Source organism: Lathamus discolor, chromosome 6 (genome assembly GCF_037157495.1).
Source record: "Lathamus discolor isolate bLatDis1 chromosome 6, bLatDis1.hap1, whole genome shotgun sequence".
Taxonomy (NCBI): Eukaryota; Metazoa; Chordata; class Aves; order Psittaciformes; family Psittacidae; genus Lathamus; species Lathamus discolor.
The window spans coordinates 55,279,681-55,298,510 of NC_088889.1; the positions used below are offsets into that span (position 1 = coordinate 55,279,681).

Consider the following 18,830-nt stretch of genomic DNA (forward strand, 5'->3'; position numbering starts at 1 on the left):
AGAAGGCAGTTCACATCACGATTACTCTCTGAGGCTGCCTGATACTTATTCCAATATAAGCGGACCTCAGGCAAATGCATCTTAAGTTAGATGAGAAGAACTGAGCAGTATTGGTTTTATTCTGAGCTGTTAAAATTTCTGTTAGATCCATAAGACTCCATCTTCAGTGACATGATGCAAACATTACCTCATTTGCTATTTTGGAGCGATGAATTTTAGGTATTTAAAGGCTAGGAAGACTAAGTATAGGCAGGAAAAAAAAAAAACATCTTCCTATTACTTTTTCCGCTGCCTTTTTAGTATTTATGTCAAACACATTTAAACTTTAAAGACTACCGTATCCTGGGCTGCATCAAAAGGAGCGTGACCAGCAGGTCGAAGGAGGTGATCCTGCCCCTCTACTCTGCTCTTGTGAGACCTCACCTGGAGTATTGTGTGCAGTTCTGGTGTCCTCAGCATAAAAAGGACATGGAACTGCTGGAACAAGTCCAGGGGAGGGCCACGAGGATGATCAGGGGACTGGAGCACCTCCCGTATGAAGACAGGCTGAGAAAGTTGGGGCTGTTCAGCCTGGAGAAGAGAAGGCTGCGTGGAGACCTCATAGCAGCCTTCCAGTATCTGAAGGGGGGCCTATAGGGATGCTGGGGAGGGACTCTTCATTGGGGACTGTAGTGATAGGACAAGGGGTAACGGGTTAAAACTTAAACAGGGGAAGTTTAGATTGGATATAAGGAGGAAGTTCTTTCCTGTTAGGGTGGTGAGGCATTGGAATGGGTTGCCCAGGGAAGTTGTGAATGCTCCATCCCTGGCAGTGTTCAAGGCCAGGTTGGATGAAGCCTTGTGTGGCATGGTTTAGTGTGAGGTGTCCCTGCCCATGGCAGGGGGCTTGGAACTAAATGATCTTGAGGTCCTTTCCAACCCTAACTGTTCTATGATTCTATGAAATAGACCTTAACTCTTGGCAGTTACATTGCTATCTACTGTCCATCTTACAGAAAGGGACAAAGGTTTTATGACACTAAAATCAGACGAGATTTTTTTTTTTTCCTAATTTTCAAAGGCATTTGATTGAGAATTTGCTTCCCTGTGGATTGAAAGACCACCACAGTGACTAAATATTTGCTTTAACAATGATTTGCTATCCATAAAAGCCATTGAATTTCACATAGTACAGTGAAATGTTAGGTAGCATAATGGGCCTGTGAACAAGAACTGCCAAGAGCCCCCCGCTCCCACTGATCTTTGGCACTAGAATTACAGTGCTCAGCACACTTCTGACGTTTGAACCAGTGTGTTGCACAAGGAGTACAGGTTATTTAGGTTATGGTGACAGAAGGGATGAAAAATGAAACCCTGAGAAAAGAGTAGCTCCTTCAGAAAGCATGACTGATAAAACCAAAATGGGTAATTCCATGTTATTTCTTTGAAAGGAGATCAGCTCTCTCTCAGGAAATTGCATTGAAATAATATGTCCCTAATGTCACAGCTTATGCCAGTTAATTTGACCATGGGAACACAACTCACTATATGTAGTTTCCCTCTGTCAGTGATAGACTTGGATTGCTTGAAGTATTTGAGACATAGGGATAGTCAAGGAGTGGGTTATGGAAAACAGTTATTTGAGCAGGTAAGTAAAACAACCACAGAAGATTTTCTGAAGCTAAAGACTGTATTAGCAGTGACAGGTATTTTCCCTCTCCTCTTAGATGCCTGAATTCTAGTTATATTTCTTCCATATTTTACAGCTATGCAATAAACAGAGAATTTTGCCATCAGTACACTGTGAAAAAGGGTGCACAATGTATTTCTATAAGATACAATATCCTTGGAGTTTAGCTTAAGAGACCCTGCATGCAAAGAGGATCAGAGAGGTGAGGAATTCTTTTCTTGGCCATATTAAAGTCAATATAAACACTGTGTGTGTTGGTGTTGTAAGTAGATATACAAAAACAATAAAAGGTTGTGGTAGATCTCTGAATAAACCCAAATTAACATCAGCTGTGCTTACAATATATGGATCCATTCTCTGTGGCACCAGACAGTACTGTAGACATCAAATGAAGTTATGAATTCCAGTCATATTCTAAATTTCTTTCACACTGTTGAAAAATGACATTCACCACTTCGTCCTATGGCAACTTTAAGATGTAACCATGCAGTCAACCTCTGCTTAAGGTAAGCACACAGAGAGGGACTGAAGAGCTGAGTAACGCTTTCAAAACAAAACTGAGAGCTTTCAAGATTTGTTTTGCATGCTTTGAAGTTTTCTTATAAATTATAATTTTCTTATGAATTGTACCTTAAAGTATTTTACTATGTGCACTGAGATAAATTATGTACACCTGTAGGACACTGTGTGGTTTGGGACAGAAATCAGCTGAATTTAAGTGCTTGAAACTGGCTTTTTCTGGTTTGCTTCTATTTGAAACAATTTTTGCTTTGCCTTTTTTTCTTATTTTGTTTCTGTTACAATACTGACTGTTTGAAATGCTTAGAAGCCTGTACATAAAGACACCGCAGCACAGCAGACTATGGTTGACTGATGTTTGTTTAGTTATGATGAACTAATGGCTTTGCTATAGATCTTTCAGGTGATCTTGCTCAGTTAAATTAATCCCCCTATCAAATGAAAATACTGGAGATTACTTCCATTTTTTTCTTTGCTGTCTGCTTAGCCTGTTGGATATTTGATTGCAATATAGTGGTTCTCACATAGTCAATCGTGGCAAAATGAAGCCTTGATTTTGAATGGGGCCTGCAAACAACACTGCTACAACATGCTGTGTATATTTTAAGTGATGGGACACCTTGTCATCTGTAGTCTGAGATATCCTTGGGTCAAGGAGTTTTAGTCAAATTGGTCAGGTAAGATCTGCTCTTTTTTATCAAGCCCTGTTTGTCCAGGCACTATCTAAGCAGTATCTTGAAAATTTACAGGCATCAGAAACTACCACAAAGAAGACTTTCTATATAGAGAAATCTCTACTTTCTTAATGCTGCTGGTGAAGGCCTGCCTGCAGCCGTAGCTCTGCCATACTATACTCTGAAGTGCCTTTCCTCCCCTTCTGCAGCTTTCCCAGCTGCCCATTGAAGGGATCAGATGGGATGGAGAGCAGAAAGGGTTGCTGCAGAAAGGGGAGGCATGGTAGGGTTAAATTCTGACATTCTTCCTATCAGATTAAAATCAAGTGCTGTTATTTAAAGATACCCTCCTGCCAGGTGTAGATTAGCCCAGGACTGAGCTGTTGAGCGTGTTGGGGACAATTTAAAAATGTAATTCAATCCTACCAGAATTTAAATTCAAACCATCTTTTCTTTGCCTATAGATGACTGTAATAGCACCATTAGCAGCAGCTGTGCAGCCTGTGGGCAAAGTTCTGCTGTTTGCATGTCTGTGCCAGGAAAATGCTCCTTAGTCGGAGAGGAGGCACTGGGCTGTAGCTGTGCAGAGCTCTCTGTAGAGCCCCCTTGGCCCTGTGTGTATGGATCAAGAACGGATGTGAGCTGCTGACTCAGTGCATGAGAGGGCTAAAGGGAGATAGTCATATGTGAAACTATTTCACAATCATAACTGTTTTGTGAAGCGTTTAATCATTCTACCACACATGATATATGGAATTAATAACTTCATGTGAAGTCCTTTACACCTGAGCAGCTAAGCAGGCTTTTTTTGGAATAATGTATTAAATACGCATCATATGATCTTGTATCACCTGGATGCTGTCACACTGAAGCTTTACAGTTAAAATTTACAAGAAATATCTTGGAAAACACAGGAATTATTTTAGAAACATTAGGCACCCATTCTGTGTTCCTAGTACAGTGTTAACTGGATGTTTACAGTTAGGTGCTGTTAACCAATCCAGATATTTTACAGTATGGGAAACACTCACTATTTGAAACTCTCTGTTTTCATATAATGTGCAGATTATAATTTCAGGAACAAGTCAGTGCCTATCAATTCTTTGTATTAGATAAGTGAACCTCAACATCCAAGGCAATGCAGATCTTGTTTTTACAGTTTGGTATGATCTTATGTATTATTTCATACTTTTACTTTGCACACATATAGATCTTTACCTATTAGGAAGCAAAGAGATAGAGGCACTATTTTTTGCTGCTAGTGATGCATAATAATTATGAGAAACTGAACTCCAGCAACAGTGTTACCAAGTCCATTTTGTTAGCTGAAGTATAAGTGTGCTTTGTTACTTCTTAAAATATATATGCTTGTATACTTATATAAAAATAGTCTCTCTTAATTATTGCAGAAATAGATAAGTTGCTGTTACTATCAATACTTCATGGATATTGTGGTAACAGCTGATTTTAGAGCACTGGTGGTGGCAAAACAGTTCCACATTGAACCAAAATTACACGTATTCTCAGGATACCAGTGTGGAATTGCACTGAACTCGTAGAGTTCTTAGTCCTCTATTTCCCAGAGAGGACCAGGGTAGGTAATGGAAGCAACTTTGTAAAGCAAGGGATTTCTGAGAAGAAAGTCACTCTGTAGCTGACTGCTAAAGTACTCAAGATTCTGGCATCTCTTGTGCGTTACAGTTGGGTAGTTGGCATATTGCTCATAGCAGGGGACAAACAGTAGTGTTTGTGCCCTCTTTCCCTCTTGACACGTGATGCCACAACGACATCTGCTCATGAGAACATTTGCTGCTTGGACATGAGTTGTGATAAGCATTTGCAACCTGAGGGGGATGGATGGTAAAACCATACACTTGTGCACCAAAGATACAATAGGAAAGAGACAGTCTATTCTCACGTATGAATTGTGATTGGCCTGTTGCAATGGAATAGCCTTTAACAAAAAATAATAAAGAAAGCTCTTTACCTTCTGAATGGATTTTACATAGTTGCACAAAAGGGAAAAGAAATAAGAAGAGAGAAAAGAATAGAAAAGAAGAGAAAGGTTCCCACCAGCTCTTCCCCTCCATAATTAGCATTGGCATTGGTGAAGTCACACACAAAGGAAAGTCTCACTTTCTTTGTGCATCTCACAATGACATTAACATGCATGGCTATGAGATGACAAGAGAATACCTCACTCACAATGAGTAACAAATTATAACTTTTTTCAAAGTAAAAAAATGATAACACAAGACCATCATAGGTATATGCTAGCTCTTTCAAAACATGTCTTTTTTACTAGATGTCAATTAAAATCACTTGACTGGTGATCTGTTTGATCTTATACAAGAGGGGGATATTCTGAATAAGCTGAAGAATGTCTACTATTCAACTTGACTGGAACATCTGCCAAAAATTAAGTGGGATTTGTTTTCAACATGGTTATCTACTTTAAATTACTCCATAGAATAAATAGTTGTATTCCATGGGTAGAGGTAGATTATGGGGTTTAAATAATCAAATTGGAGCCCCATAATTTCATGTGCTATAGGAGGATTCTCATAAAACTGAGATATTCCCATAATTAACCACTAGCCATGGGATATTATAATATATTCCATGGTGACTAGTATTTTTTCCATTTTTGTTCCCCCCTCCCAGTAGAATTAGTATGATTAATTTTGCTCTGGTTTCACCTATTGCTAACACGAATCAATGTAATTAAAAGCAAGAATACCATATTATGAGGCACTCACTGTAGGCCAGACTGGCCAGTAATGACCAGTCAGACCTTTTCCAGTTGGCCTTTGCTGCTAGAAGGAGCAGTTGTGTGCTAAAAGGTTGAAGGAGCTGTAACTCACCAACCCACACTTGAAAAAGGAGCATGTTTTAGAAAATGTGGTTCAAAGCTTTTCATAGTTCAAAATGCTAAATTCTAGTGGAATATTATAGAATAGATTGATTTGCATGCCATGGAATAAACATCCTTACATCTCGTCTTGTCTCAGAGTGAGTCATTTTGCATTAGTGTCAAGAATTTGAGCTGTTGTTCTACTTTGCAGTTAATCATCAGAAAGAGACGGGATTGTCTCATGAATATGCATGATGGTATGGTTGTCCCTTCAACTTACTAGGCACCTAGTTTCTGTAATGAGATGTACAATATCTGCCATTTAAAACAGCTGAAAGGTCCCAAATGGGAACAAATGAGAAAGCATCAGGCTGTTTCGAATTCCAGCCCCGTTTTGTCAGAAAACTCTAATTGCTGAGTACTTGGCTCCTACTCTGCTCTATGAAGCATTCAGCTCTCAGGAGCCTCTGAGATGCATTACACAGTCCAGCAACATAGCTGTAGAACTCTCAAAATTCTTCCACTAGAAGCTTTTCAAAATATCTTGAGACTTGTATGCCCTTAACCAGGACCAAAGTTTGGGCTCCTAGAGCGTGCTCTCATCCTTAGTTTTGCTGATCAGCCTCCACTGTACCATTTGTCCCTGCAACCTAGACTTCACACATAGTATTCACTGTGTGATGGTGGGACTAGAATGGATAAATGTGCTACCCATTGCTCTAAGAAAGCAGTCTGGCTGAATCTTAAATCACTACGCGGGATGGAGGTTAACGGTCAGATGGACATTCCTCTAAGAGGTTTCCTACCTGCTCTGTTAATTTCTAAAATTTCTTCTTGGGCCAGTGGGCAAGTGTCGCTCTGAGTACTGTGGTGTGGAGAGTTTACGACAGATTTACAATAATTGGGGGATCCCAGCTGGGGTGGCCTCGGGATATGCTTCTTTTTTTTCTTTGGTAGCTTCTGCTTAGCCATAGCTAAGGAGTAATACATTCCGAAATTGTTCACAATGACAGGGACAGGCATGGCAATGGTCAGCACACCAGCGAGAGCACAGAGGGCCCCCACCAGCATGCCTGACCAAGTCTGAGGATACATGTCTCCGTAGCCCAGGGTCGTCATGGTGACAACAGCCCACCAAAAGCCGATGGGGATATTTTTAAAGTGTGTGTGTTCACTGGCACTAGGGTCATTTGGTTTAGCACCTATTCTCTCGGCATAATAGATCATCGTGGCAAAGATTAAGACGCCCAATGCCAAAAATATGATGAGCAGCAAGAATTCATTTGTGCTGGCACGGAGGGTGTGTCCCAAGACCCGCAACCCGACGAAGTGGCGGGTCAGCTTGAAAATTCGCAGGATTCGCACGAAACGGACTACGCGGAGGAAGCCCAGGACATCCTTAGCAGCTTTGGAAGACAGGCCACTGAGTCCAACCTCTAGATAGAAAGGCAGTATGGCCACAAAGTCAATGATGTTCAAAGAGTTTTTGATAAATTCCACCTTGTTTGGGCAGAAAGTGACTCTCATCAAGAACTCAAATGTAAACCAGACCACACAGACACCTTCAATGTAGGTGAGAAAGGCTTCAGTTTCTGCTTCCCTGTAGTGCCGCACCTGGGTGTCATTCCCGATGAATTCAGTTTCTGTCTTGTTCACAATGGGGTTAAATCTCTCATGGGTCTCGAGGCAGAAGGTGGTTATGGAGACCAGAATGAAGAAGAGGGAGGCAAATGCCACATACTGTGGAAAGAAAGGAGAGAAATGTTAAGCAGTAGTTTAAATACAGGGGCTTTGATTCTGAAACACCAGCAAGAGACAAGAGCTGTATTAAAACTAAAGATAATGCCAACCCTTCTTCCTTTGGGCTTCAGATGCCAGGTCTCAGCTGCAAAGACAGCCAAACATTCAAACTTGGAGGGAGAGCAGTATATAAGTACACACTAAAATCCATTCCTATACCAATAGTGGTTTAGCGTGTGTGTAAATTTAAGCAAGCATTTAAATCTTGCTTAAATCTTGTCCCTTGGATTTAAGGTTAAGGACATACTGAGATTCTGCTTTCCTGAACTTGGTCTTCTGTTACTTCCTGGTCTTTAATAATAGAGTACATCTTCTAGGACAATTGTCATGCAAGAGCCTTTTTGCAGTACTATGTCAGTGGTATAGTGGCTGCCTCCTGCTCCTAGCTTAGTGAAAATTATGGTATTTCAGATCTCAGTAAGGTGCTAGTAAATACTAATGGCAGTCTCAGGTGGGCTTTACAGCAGCAGAGTCCTGCTTGGCATCACCAGACTTTCTTGCCAAATCCAAGGGACAGATTGAGCAGCAATCACATATCAAACCAAGCTCTCCTAGAGTAAATGTCTCTGTTCTCAGTTCCCTTCTCCAGATCTTTTGGGACTGGGGGACAGGGAGGGGAAGAGAGAGGTTTCAAGTAAGCCTGTCAGCTGAGCTGAAAAGAGACAGATCTATTGGATTTTACCATACAAGGTTTTCTGTAAGAGATTCTCATTACAGTGTAAGACTTCTACCTACTGTAACAGGCCCTGCTAAAATGTCTGTCCCCATCTTTCTTATAAGCCTCCTTTAAACACTTTGCAGTAATGTCTCCCTGGAGCCTTCTCTTATCCAGGCTGAACATCCCAAACTCTCTCATCTTTTCTCAGGCTTTCCTCAGCCTAAAGGAGATCTCTTGGTTGTATTCCAGGATAACTGAGGGGTACAGTCAGGCTCTTGCGATCACATTTCCTCTGCTCAATCCTCCTTTAATCAATTAAGTAGTTTGCATGAATCGAAGAGGTCTCTGTGTGTTGGAGGGGTACAGTAATGCTAAAACCTCTTTCCATTCCACTCCCTACCTCTGTTATCTTCCTGTTTGTCTTGTGTGTCACCTCGACAAGAAACATCACATAAAATACTATTTTACTGTCTTCATGAGCAACTGTGGTAATTAAAATATTAGTCAAATATTCTTAAGCTGTTCTGCTGTTCATAATGTCCCTTTTTCAGCAGTGTAGCCAAAACAGGGATTTAAAAGAACAAATTTCTTCTAATTATCTGTTGCCAATAAATGCAGTGGAATAATCTAAACACAATTGCTGCCAAAGGAATAGACCAGTTAAAAATAATCTATGCTTCAAGCTACCTGTCTTGTAATCAAGATGTCCCTCTTGTCTGCTGTCATGGGTAGACCTAGTGCAGAATGACACTTCCATATTGGCAAACAAAGACAGAGGCAAGGATTTACCACAGTTTGGGGTGAACCATTTACCAAAATACAGAGAAACTGGCAGAGAATAAAATCACAGAATCGTTTCGTTTGGAAGGGCCCTCTGGAGGTTGTTTGGTACAACTTCAAAGTTGGATCACGTTGATCAGGGCCTTGGCTGCTCCAGCTCTGAATATCCCCAAAATCCCACAGCCTCTCTGGCCAGCCTGTGCCAGTATTTGGCCAGTAAGAGCAAATAAGCTTGGAAGGATACAGAAGCAAACTGGCTCCTCTGCTTTCCAAATTCAACTTTGTTGCCAAAGAGATCAGAACTTAGCCATTGTCACAGATTTAAAAAAAATACAAACAGTTCCTCTCCCTAAATGATTCGTGTTATCCTAGCCTTGCTATGTGATGATCTAATATGTGTGCTGATACGTGCTGAAATCAATGTCTGACATAAAATAGTTGTCTGGAAGATAAACAATCTGGAGGTTCGGGAAATTGAAAAGCAGGACTGTGGGTATCTTTTTGTAAGAGTCTCCTTTTAAACAGGGAAACTTCTCCATGCACAGTTTCTCCATCTGTAAAATAGGTAAAAAAAAGAAACCCAGCTGGTGTTTGTCATGTTCTTTGTGATGCTAGTTGAATGTGTTCAGGTTCTGTATGCTTTCATTTTAATGTTACTGACTGAGTAATGTCAATTATGTATATAATTATACTGATATCAACAGGCTTCCTGAAAAATAAGCTGAAGAGACTTTTAAGTGGTCAGTTTGTGTATGATACTGTTAACACTCAGCGCTTAAGTGGAGGTTAATACCCCAACTGAGTATGAGTAAAACAAGAAACAAAATGCATCTTGCAGTAAGAACTCAGAAAATGTTCCTAGCAGCCTCAGCGTGTCTGCTCTGTTTCAGCCTAGAGCAGATTTTTACTGTAGAGTCATAGAGCCTTGAGAATTGAAGCTGCAGAAGGAAATGCTGACACCTTGTTAAGTCAGGTAGCACTCACAGATGAGAAGCAGAGAGGGAAATAAAACTGTTTGTTGTGGTTTAAGGCCAGCCGGCAATCCAGAACTATGCAGACGCTCACTCACACACACACACACACACCCCTTCCTCCCCCCACTCCCGGAGGGATGGGGACGGGAATCTAAAGAATGTAACTCCCACGGGTTGAGATAAGAACAGCCCGGTAACTAAGGTATAACACAAACCACTGCTGCTACCACCAATAATAATAATAATGGTAAGGGAAATACCAAGGGAAGAGAATACAACCGCTCACCACCTGCCAATCGATACCCTGCCCGACCCGAGCAGTGATGTAGCCCTTCCGGGTAACCGCCCTCAGTTTATATACTAGGCATGACGTACTGTGGTAAGGAATACCTCTTTGGCTAGTTTGGGTCAGGTGTCCTGTTTCTGCTTCCTCCCAGCTTCCCCTCCTCCCTGGCAGAGCATGAGGCTCACAAAGTCCTTGGCCAGACCAAATATTTGAGCAGCAAATCGGTGTTATCAGCGCTGTTCCCAGGCCAAAAATCAAAACCACAGCACTGCACCAGCTACTAAGAAGCAGAAAAATGACTGCTACTGCTGAACCCAGGACACTGTTTCAATAAAAGCATTTTGCATCTTAAGGGGTCTGTGAAGAAGGCCCCTTTCTTTATGCTGACTCAAAATGCAATTCACTTGATGTATATGAATAACTTTGCTGAGCAGTGTTTTGCTGTATTAAAGGAAAGAAATAACCAATTCTGACAGGGTGTTTAAATTCTCTGCAGTGGTACATGCTAGCAGTATTATCAGTAGAGAACATCACACCCATAATCTCTCTTTCTGTTAGCTCTTGTGTGTGCACACCTTGGTTTCACAGGGGAATACAGAACTTTTAGTCCCCGCTTCAGCAGGACAGGAAGCACCTGCTAAATGAACATGAAGCAACTGCTTCCTTCATGTGTCTTTAAAAACATCTAGAGCCCTTTCCCAGACATGTGCATGCTCTTGAATGCTTTGCAGCTTTGGAAGTGTGGGTCTGCTTTCAAGATTTCATAAAACCATCTGAGCAATGGTATTGACAGGAAGAATCCCAGTATTTCTCCTTCATATTGTCTTTCCTTTTTCTTTTTTTTTTATTTTTTTTTAGTTCTGTTTAATCACTGTCTAATCCTAAACCCTATGCTCCTTAGTCACTCCAATATTGAAAAGCCCTTTGTTTTAGAAGAAAATCTGCACAGGCTGAAAGGAGAAGGCAGTGGAGAGCAGCCTTCTAATAAAGGTCCTGTTACAGTTTCCCAGTCCCTTGGCAAAGAAGAGCACAAATGCCTGAGGATCAGGTCTGACAGTGCATTCACTGGCACCCATCTCTGATAGATTTATCACTTGCAGCTGTTTGGAGTTCAGAAATTCAGCAGCTTCCCACAAATGAATGAATAATATATCATTGGCATAGAGTTTTTCCTTTTCTTTTTTCTTTGTTATCCTCAGTTTATATTGTCCCCATCCTTCTTGTCTTTGAGTATTTTTCTTGGTTAATTATGTGCTATAAGATCTAGCAACCTGTAAGCAAAATCCAAAAGTACGAAATTCAGAGAGTATGTTTTTCTAGGGAGAACAGCATCCATTCATGCCAAAAAGCTCAAAAAAAAAATCTCTCTCTGGCTCACTGTCAGAGGCCAACAGAGATGAACCATCATACCTAACATGATAGCTTGTCACAGCCAGAGATGTACGATGCTGGTAAGATCTAGTGAAGATTATGGGACTCGTATGTGCTCTAACGTCTTTGAAAATAAGGCTATCTCTTTTTATTTCACTGTCATGGTTTAAGCCCAGCTGGTAACTCATAACTGCGCAGCCATTTGCTCACTCCCCCCACTCCCGGAGGGGAGAGGAGAATCGAAAGACTGTAACTCCCACAGGTTGAGATAAGAACAGCCCAGTAACTAAGGTAAAACACAAAACACTACTGCTACCACCAATAATAATAATGATGAGGGAAATACCAAGGGAAGAGAATACAACTGCTCACCACCCGCCGACTGATACTCAGCCAGACCCGAGCAGTGATCTAGCCCTTCTGGGTAACTGCTACTAGGCATGATGTGCTGTGGTATGGAATACCTCTTTGGCTAGTTTGGATCAGGTGTCCTGTCTCTGCTTCCTCCCGGCTTCCCCTCCTCCCTGGCAGAGCATGAGGCTCAGAAAGTCCTTGATCAGACCAAACATTACTGAGCAACAACTAAAAACATCAGTGTTATCAGCTCTGTTCCAGGCTGAAAGTCAAAACCACAGCACTGCACCAGCTACTAAGAAGCAGAAAAATGACTGCTACTGCTAAACCCAGGACATTCACTAATAATGGCCTGAACACTAATCAAACCAATGGATTGCTTTTGTATTATTTAGTGGTTCTTAATCGTCTTTCTCATTACATTTTACAACAAAATTTCTCTTCTTCCTAGGATCTGAATGGGCTGGGGGAAAAGAGTAAGGATATTACCAAGTGATGTCACATACTGTTGAGTTACATAATGGCAGCTAAAATTTTCTTTAATTAAAGAAAATACCTAGGTAAAGTATTTGAAGTGATCAAAACTCTTATCTGCTTTTACATACATGGATGACTCCTATTTCACTAGAGATGCTGCTGCGATTCCTTTTTTCTGGCTCTAATACCAACAAAGAAAAATCTCAGATTGTCCAAAACTATAGAAGCTATAAGGGAAGGCAGAGAGGAGATTTTAAAAGGGGATATTTTGATTTAAATATAAATTATGTTAAAATGTCTTCATTCTGGAGTGAGAAGAAATTACACTTCTGCGTAATTTCTGTCAATAGCAGATATATTTGAATAAGATTATTCCAAAAGAGTCTAAAAGGTGTCTTGCCCAGAAGTGGAGAATTTCATCATGTAATTCACATTGCCTCTGATTCTATCTATCTATCTATCTATCTATCTATCTATCTATCTATCTATCTATCTATCTATCTATCTATCTAATCTGAGAGGCTGCCATTTCCCTGCTTCTCCACTGTCCTATGTCTAACCTAGCCATTTTTGCTAGTGCAGTGTGAAGCGCCAATTAATTTGGAATAATAGTTTCTTACATCAGCTTTGCATAGCTGTAAAAGAAGCAAGGTAACAGGATCAAATCTAGCCTGTCATGAATAATGAGCCAGTATCTTTCCACTTAGCGTGCATGTTTGGAGTGGGGACCTGGGAAGGGCGACCTTGGCTGAGCATTTGGTAACAGGGACACTACTCTTGGACCACAGACAACAAGAAAAGTGGGTGGCAGCAGTAAAAGCTTCATGGCTTTTGCAAGTTAAGTATCAGTAACTTCAGAGTTTGTTTTCTAGTAAATAGGAGTCTACACAACACACCATTTGTAATTCATTCCTGATCATGCGTTCAGAGTGAGTTTTTAGAAGCTGCACACCACAGATGAGTGCTCTTCTCCCCGATACTGCTCAGAATCGTTTAACAATCCTGTCTCAAGCTAGATGGGAGAAAAGAAATAGATCACCCTCAGAGATTTGTCAGCCTCTCCCTTTGCAACTACTAACAGAAGTATTTAAGAAGTGTTTCTTAATCCTAATCCTTTTATAGGGAAATTCTACCCTTCCCTGAAACCCTGGGTGAAAGGCAAAGGAAGATGGCATTTTGTTTGAACTACAGCTGTTGAAGGATCAGGAAATTTTTGATAGAAGTGGCATCATCTCCTTATACTGATCTATTCAAGTGAGATTTGGTTTCAATGACAAAAATATTTAAATCGCTACCTCATAACTCTCCTGGTCCTGTTGAACCAACAAAGCACAGGAGCTAAGCAGCTGTCATCTTAGCTTGTATAAGTAAGGCCTCTGATCAGCATGAGATTTGCTGCTTCTCCATAGGTGAACTCAGGGCTTGCCAACACTGAAGTGGGAGATGAGAACACACTCCCCTTTGTCTCCAAAGGAGAAATGATGGAGCTATTAGTGCTGTAGGGCTTCCAGAAAGTATATTATGATTAGTGAGATCCAGTATGTTGGCATTGGGTTTTTTTGTGTTTTTGTTCTGTTGGGGGAGAAAATGGAGGGGAGTCAGGGAGCAGGTGGGGAGAATAATGAAAGAATCCCAAGTCGAGTGAGTTTTCAGGAAGTCTATGACCAGTAAATGCTGTATATCTTGCAGGAACAAGCTAGGCTCAGAAGAGTTTCAGATCAGTGCTGGCAACCCATGAGTTGGTTGTCTACAAAACATCAGTAACTCAAGTATACCCAGAGCCTTATGCTTTTTGCTAGCCTGCATAAACCCCCACGATTTCCATTCACAAGGCATCTCTTAAGATACTTTACTCACTTTCTTTCACAGTAGTCCATCTGCTTGAGGTTTGTCTCTGAAAACTATTACACCTGCCTGAAGCTGCCAACATTTTCTACCTGTGATTGGAATCACAAAGCTTTGCCTAGTTTTTATTGTAGTCTGAAAGCTGTACTTTAACCAATCTTCAATTAAAACTCAGTCCGTGTATCACAAGAATGCTAACAATAGAGATCTAACAATCTTTCTGCTGCAGTTCAGCTGAAGTATGGGTTAAATGAAAGCTGCTTTAAAATATTTAGCTGTATAACCACTTTATTATCTGTCAAGACCGATTTTTCCAGGCTTTCTTAGAGATATGGACTCTGATTCAAACAAATGACTCATTCTGAATGTGCAAGTAATTCTGTTGAATTGTTGAAAGAAATATTGAATCTGTATGACTGATCGAATGACTAAATGTAGGCACATGATACTAGCAACCAGATAATGCTGTGGAAGTGAGCAAGAGCTAGGAGTCTGTCAAAAAGCAAGCTCTGTAATATTCCATTAAGAATCCTAATGTAAGATGTTTCAAGATCCTTTGAGCAATGATTATGAAATGGAAATTATTTGCAAAGGGGAAAAATAACAGTTCTGCTTTTGTAGGTGTGATAAAGTATATGAAGGCACACTCAGATGTAACCACCAAGCTCTTCTGTGAAGGGGGAAATGATTATCTTGGCAGTCTGTATTCTTTCAGTGAGATGATAAGACAGTTGACAGAGAAGCTCACATCAGCAAACATACTGGCTCACTCACAAGACTATTCAGATTCATGTTTCTTGGCTGAGACAAAGGGAAGAAGTAGGCTTGCAGACAGACAAAGCTTGCTCCAGTGTCAGAGAAAAAGTCCACTAGCAGCTCATGGATGTAATGGTTATATAATACCAAAAAATATATGACAGCTTGCAAAAAAATTTTGGAATGCTTAGTGGCACACAGACATGAAACAGCGTGTTAAAAAAAATGTGCAGTCATCTGTGGAAAATATGCTTAAGTTATTCGGTGTTGACATTGCAATAAATAAATTAGAAGCAGATCTCAAATGTTAGTCCTAGCAGGCAGCCATGTGCTTTGACAAGGTAGTTACTGGGATAAGAAAGACTGCATCAGAACTGGAATTATGGTATGTACAGTATTTCTCAGTGACCACATGGCCAGCCAGCTGGTCACCAGGGAAAGGTTGGAATGGTTCTTCACAAGCAAGTTTTCCAGTTTCGATCTTGGATAGATTAAATCTTGTGATTTAATAGGAACATTGTCACAGAAGAGATATGAATTTATTTTGCAAGCTTCCTTGCTACTCCCTAGTCTGACTGGTAGTGAGAACTATATGGAGACAGTATGGTGGAAATAAGAAGTATTTCATACTGCCCAGCAACAACTCAAAGGGAAATTCTTAACATGCATGGAGTCCTGATCCAAAAACCCCAAGACTTGTGCAGGTAGGTGCGTATACGGGACACCACAGAAGGAGCTGTATATGTGAAAGTGATCCTCACGTCTCTTTGAGGGACTGCGAAAGTGTTCATTTGGTAGGGACCTCCAAATGTCATTCCCCTGTCCCAAAACACAGTGTTTGATCATTCCTGAAAGACAGCTATATTGACTGTTACGAAAGACCTCCAATGGTGAATATTGTAGAAATCCTGTAGGAAATGTATCCCAGTGCTTCACCACGTTTTATCTGTTGTTTTTTTTTTCTACTGCCTAACCTAAATCATCTTTGTTACATCTTACGCTTACTCATTTTTGTCATACCAATCACAGACAGCTAAGCATTTAGAAATTTGCAGATGTTTTCCTTCTTTTGTAAGCTAATAACCACTAAACATTCAAATGTTCTATGAGTCCTAGACTCCTGTTTTCATCTGCTCATGCTTTTGCTGCATAAATTCAATGTAGTTATTAATCTCATTTTCAGATGATGCCACACACTTTTTTGCTGACAGTTCTGTCAAATGCCCTAGAATTAAAGAAGCTGAGAAAGCCAGGTAACAGCTCACACCGGAACATAAAGCAACATGACAAATGAAACCAGGGAACTTGTGCATTATTACTAGTTTTTTCACTCTTTTTCTTTTAGGCACTAGGTAACCTTTTTTAGGACTCTGCATACTTTCTGTTTTAAACTGAAAAGGAGAGTTCTGTAGCAATGACTGGTGGTAGTGTCATGCGTTAGGATTTTCAGGATCTCACCTCACCACCTTTGTTCTGGATGCTATTTTATCTCCTGAGAAAATCATACTTCCTTCCTCTCGAACTTGCTGCCAGTCTATTTTTTATCCTTTTTGTTACAGCTTCTGCACCGTGGCTTGCCCAGAAGTGGCCCAATTCACATGCTCACGCTTATACAGAGTACAGCCTCTCTCAAACATACTTTTAGAGGGGTGCTAGAAGCAATGAGCAGGAGACACATTTCCGTAGGCTTTCATGGCCCACCCTCAGTGCAGTCTGATTCACCAAACTCAGCAGTGCACTAGGACCCAAGGAATAAAATTGTTATGGGCCTGAAGCAGACGGAGGGTACTTGGTGGTCTCCATCTCCATTACAAAGAGTGTGCCCTGCTGAAATATTTTTTTGCAAGAGGAAACACTCTACTATGTGGGGGTATTGAGTGCAAAACTTCACAAGGAAACACCAGAAATGCACAGCAAGGCTTTGTCCTGAATACAGAACATACAAGGCCGACTTTTCTCCTGTGATTTTTAAGCCAAAGTATTTGGAGTGAGTTCCAGACTGTGTTTGTATTCAGACAATAATGCTTCTGCTTCAAGACAGATTAAAATAAGCAGCTGTCAAATCCCTAGTGGCTTAAAATGTGGGTAGGCTGGCTACATCACCACCCTCGGACAGCGTGTGAGGTCTATCTGCACATCCTCCTTGTGCACTCACCAACAGCTGGTAGGGTGTGTCAGTCAAGATGGCGGCTGCTCCTACGCAGGACTAAGGGGAAGATCCAGAAGGCATCAGCCCCCAGAGGTGAGCAGCTTGGATCTGCAGTGGCTGCAGTGGTGGAGTCCTTAATCCAATTTCTCTCCAAAAGCAATACTGCAGCAAAAGTAATTGTGATAGAACTCCTCTTTGGAGATGCAGACCAACTTTTTCGTATTTGACAATGGATTTTTGGAACCTCAGTTTCTAACCTCTCCATGAGAGATGTTCCAAAGATCTTTGAATTCTGGGAGCAGCTGAGTGCTTACCCTCTGATAGTTGAGCTGAGCACCTCAGAAATGAGGCACTCAACACTCTGAAAAACTGGAAGCCCTGGGATCTCTGTGGTGTCACTAAATGTTGAGCTCAGGATTTCCTGCTTTTACTGCAGCTCATGTATATGGATGTCACAGATGGTGTAGTCCCTGAAAAGCCAGGCTTCTTAACAAGGTGGCTGAAAATGAGGTGTTAAAACCCCAGGCATTTTGATGACTGCTTTGTTTTAGGTGATTTCACATTACTCAGTGAAAACTTTTTGTCATTAACTTTTTTGTGTTACAGATTGTGACTAACAGTGTATTGTAGACACTTTTCCTCCCACAGTAATTCACTTACCTTAAGCCGTATCTATCAGTTTATGCTTTTAAAGCATTATGGCCACAATTCTTTCCTTAACACTGCAGTGTGTAGCAGAAAAGACCTATTAAGCTCCTAGATAGCCTAAATATGTTAAAAAATATTGACATCTTTTGTTCCTTTGTTCTACAAAACTTAAATACCAAATATCTAAATTATCTGGTCCTATCACTTTATTCATTTGTTATAAAACAGAAAGAAACTCCAACAACTATTACAGCATATGAGAAAATATTTGGGAAAGCAAAAAATGTTTTCATTCCCAGTTAGGCAGAGTCTATTGCACAGATTAATTTGTGCAAGGATAATGCACTGGATGGTAGCATCCTCACTCATAGAAAATCTCTACTGACAACAATATTGAATTAGTGACAAAATAACTTAGAAAACTGTGTTGGTAGCTTTTTTGAGGCAACTTCCGAAATAGTCTTTGTCATATATCCTGTCTTATCTTAGACCAACAAGATTGAAGGTATGGGACCCAGTGAGTGCTGACTGTTTTTTATCAAGAGCAAGTTCTCAGCAAGGTGTTATGTTGCCTGCAACACAGGATCGAGGAATGGTAATGTATGTATTCATGGTAATGCCCCAAAATATAGAATACTTCCCCAGCGCTAGTCCCCACAAGCAGCTGAAGAGTTTCAGAATTCACTTGCTGTGGCAGAGTGGCTGCAAATTTCCACTCAGTAATAAAATCCTAAGTGTATATGAAGATGTGTGTTACTGATGGTAGAATAAAAAGAATCTTTTTGTATATACATATGTATAGAGTAAGATTAAGATATAAATTCTAAACACATGTATATATTTGCATACATACTAGTTATACTATACTATACTCTATTACAATACTACATGGTATATATGTTACATACAACATCCTGCATAACATTTATAGTCTAGATACAATAATACATCATACTAATATATAACTTATATAAAACCTATAATTTGCCAAATTACACCTAGAAATATGTTAAATA

The 18,830-nt window shown here is 40.5% G+C and overlaps 1 protein-coding gene across 5 annotated transcripts in view; it reads right to left on the reverse strand.

Moving 5' to 3' along the window:
• KCNC1 (potassium voltage-gated channel subfamily C member 1) overlaps nt 1-18,830 on the reverse strand; it is a 126,354-nt gene that overhangs the window by 31,245 nt on the left and 76,279 nt on the right. For 4 of the 5 annotated variants that reach the window (XM_065682861.1, XM_065682864.1, XM_065682865.1 and 1 more), the window contains exon 2: nt 6,523-7,456. In XM_065682861.1, the coding sequence (XP_065538933.1) occupies nt 6,523-7,456 (934 nt within the window). The remainder of the gene's footprint in view (nt 1-6,522; nt 7,457-18,830) is intronic. The other variant, XM_065682863.1, reaches the window with a different exon arrangement.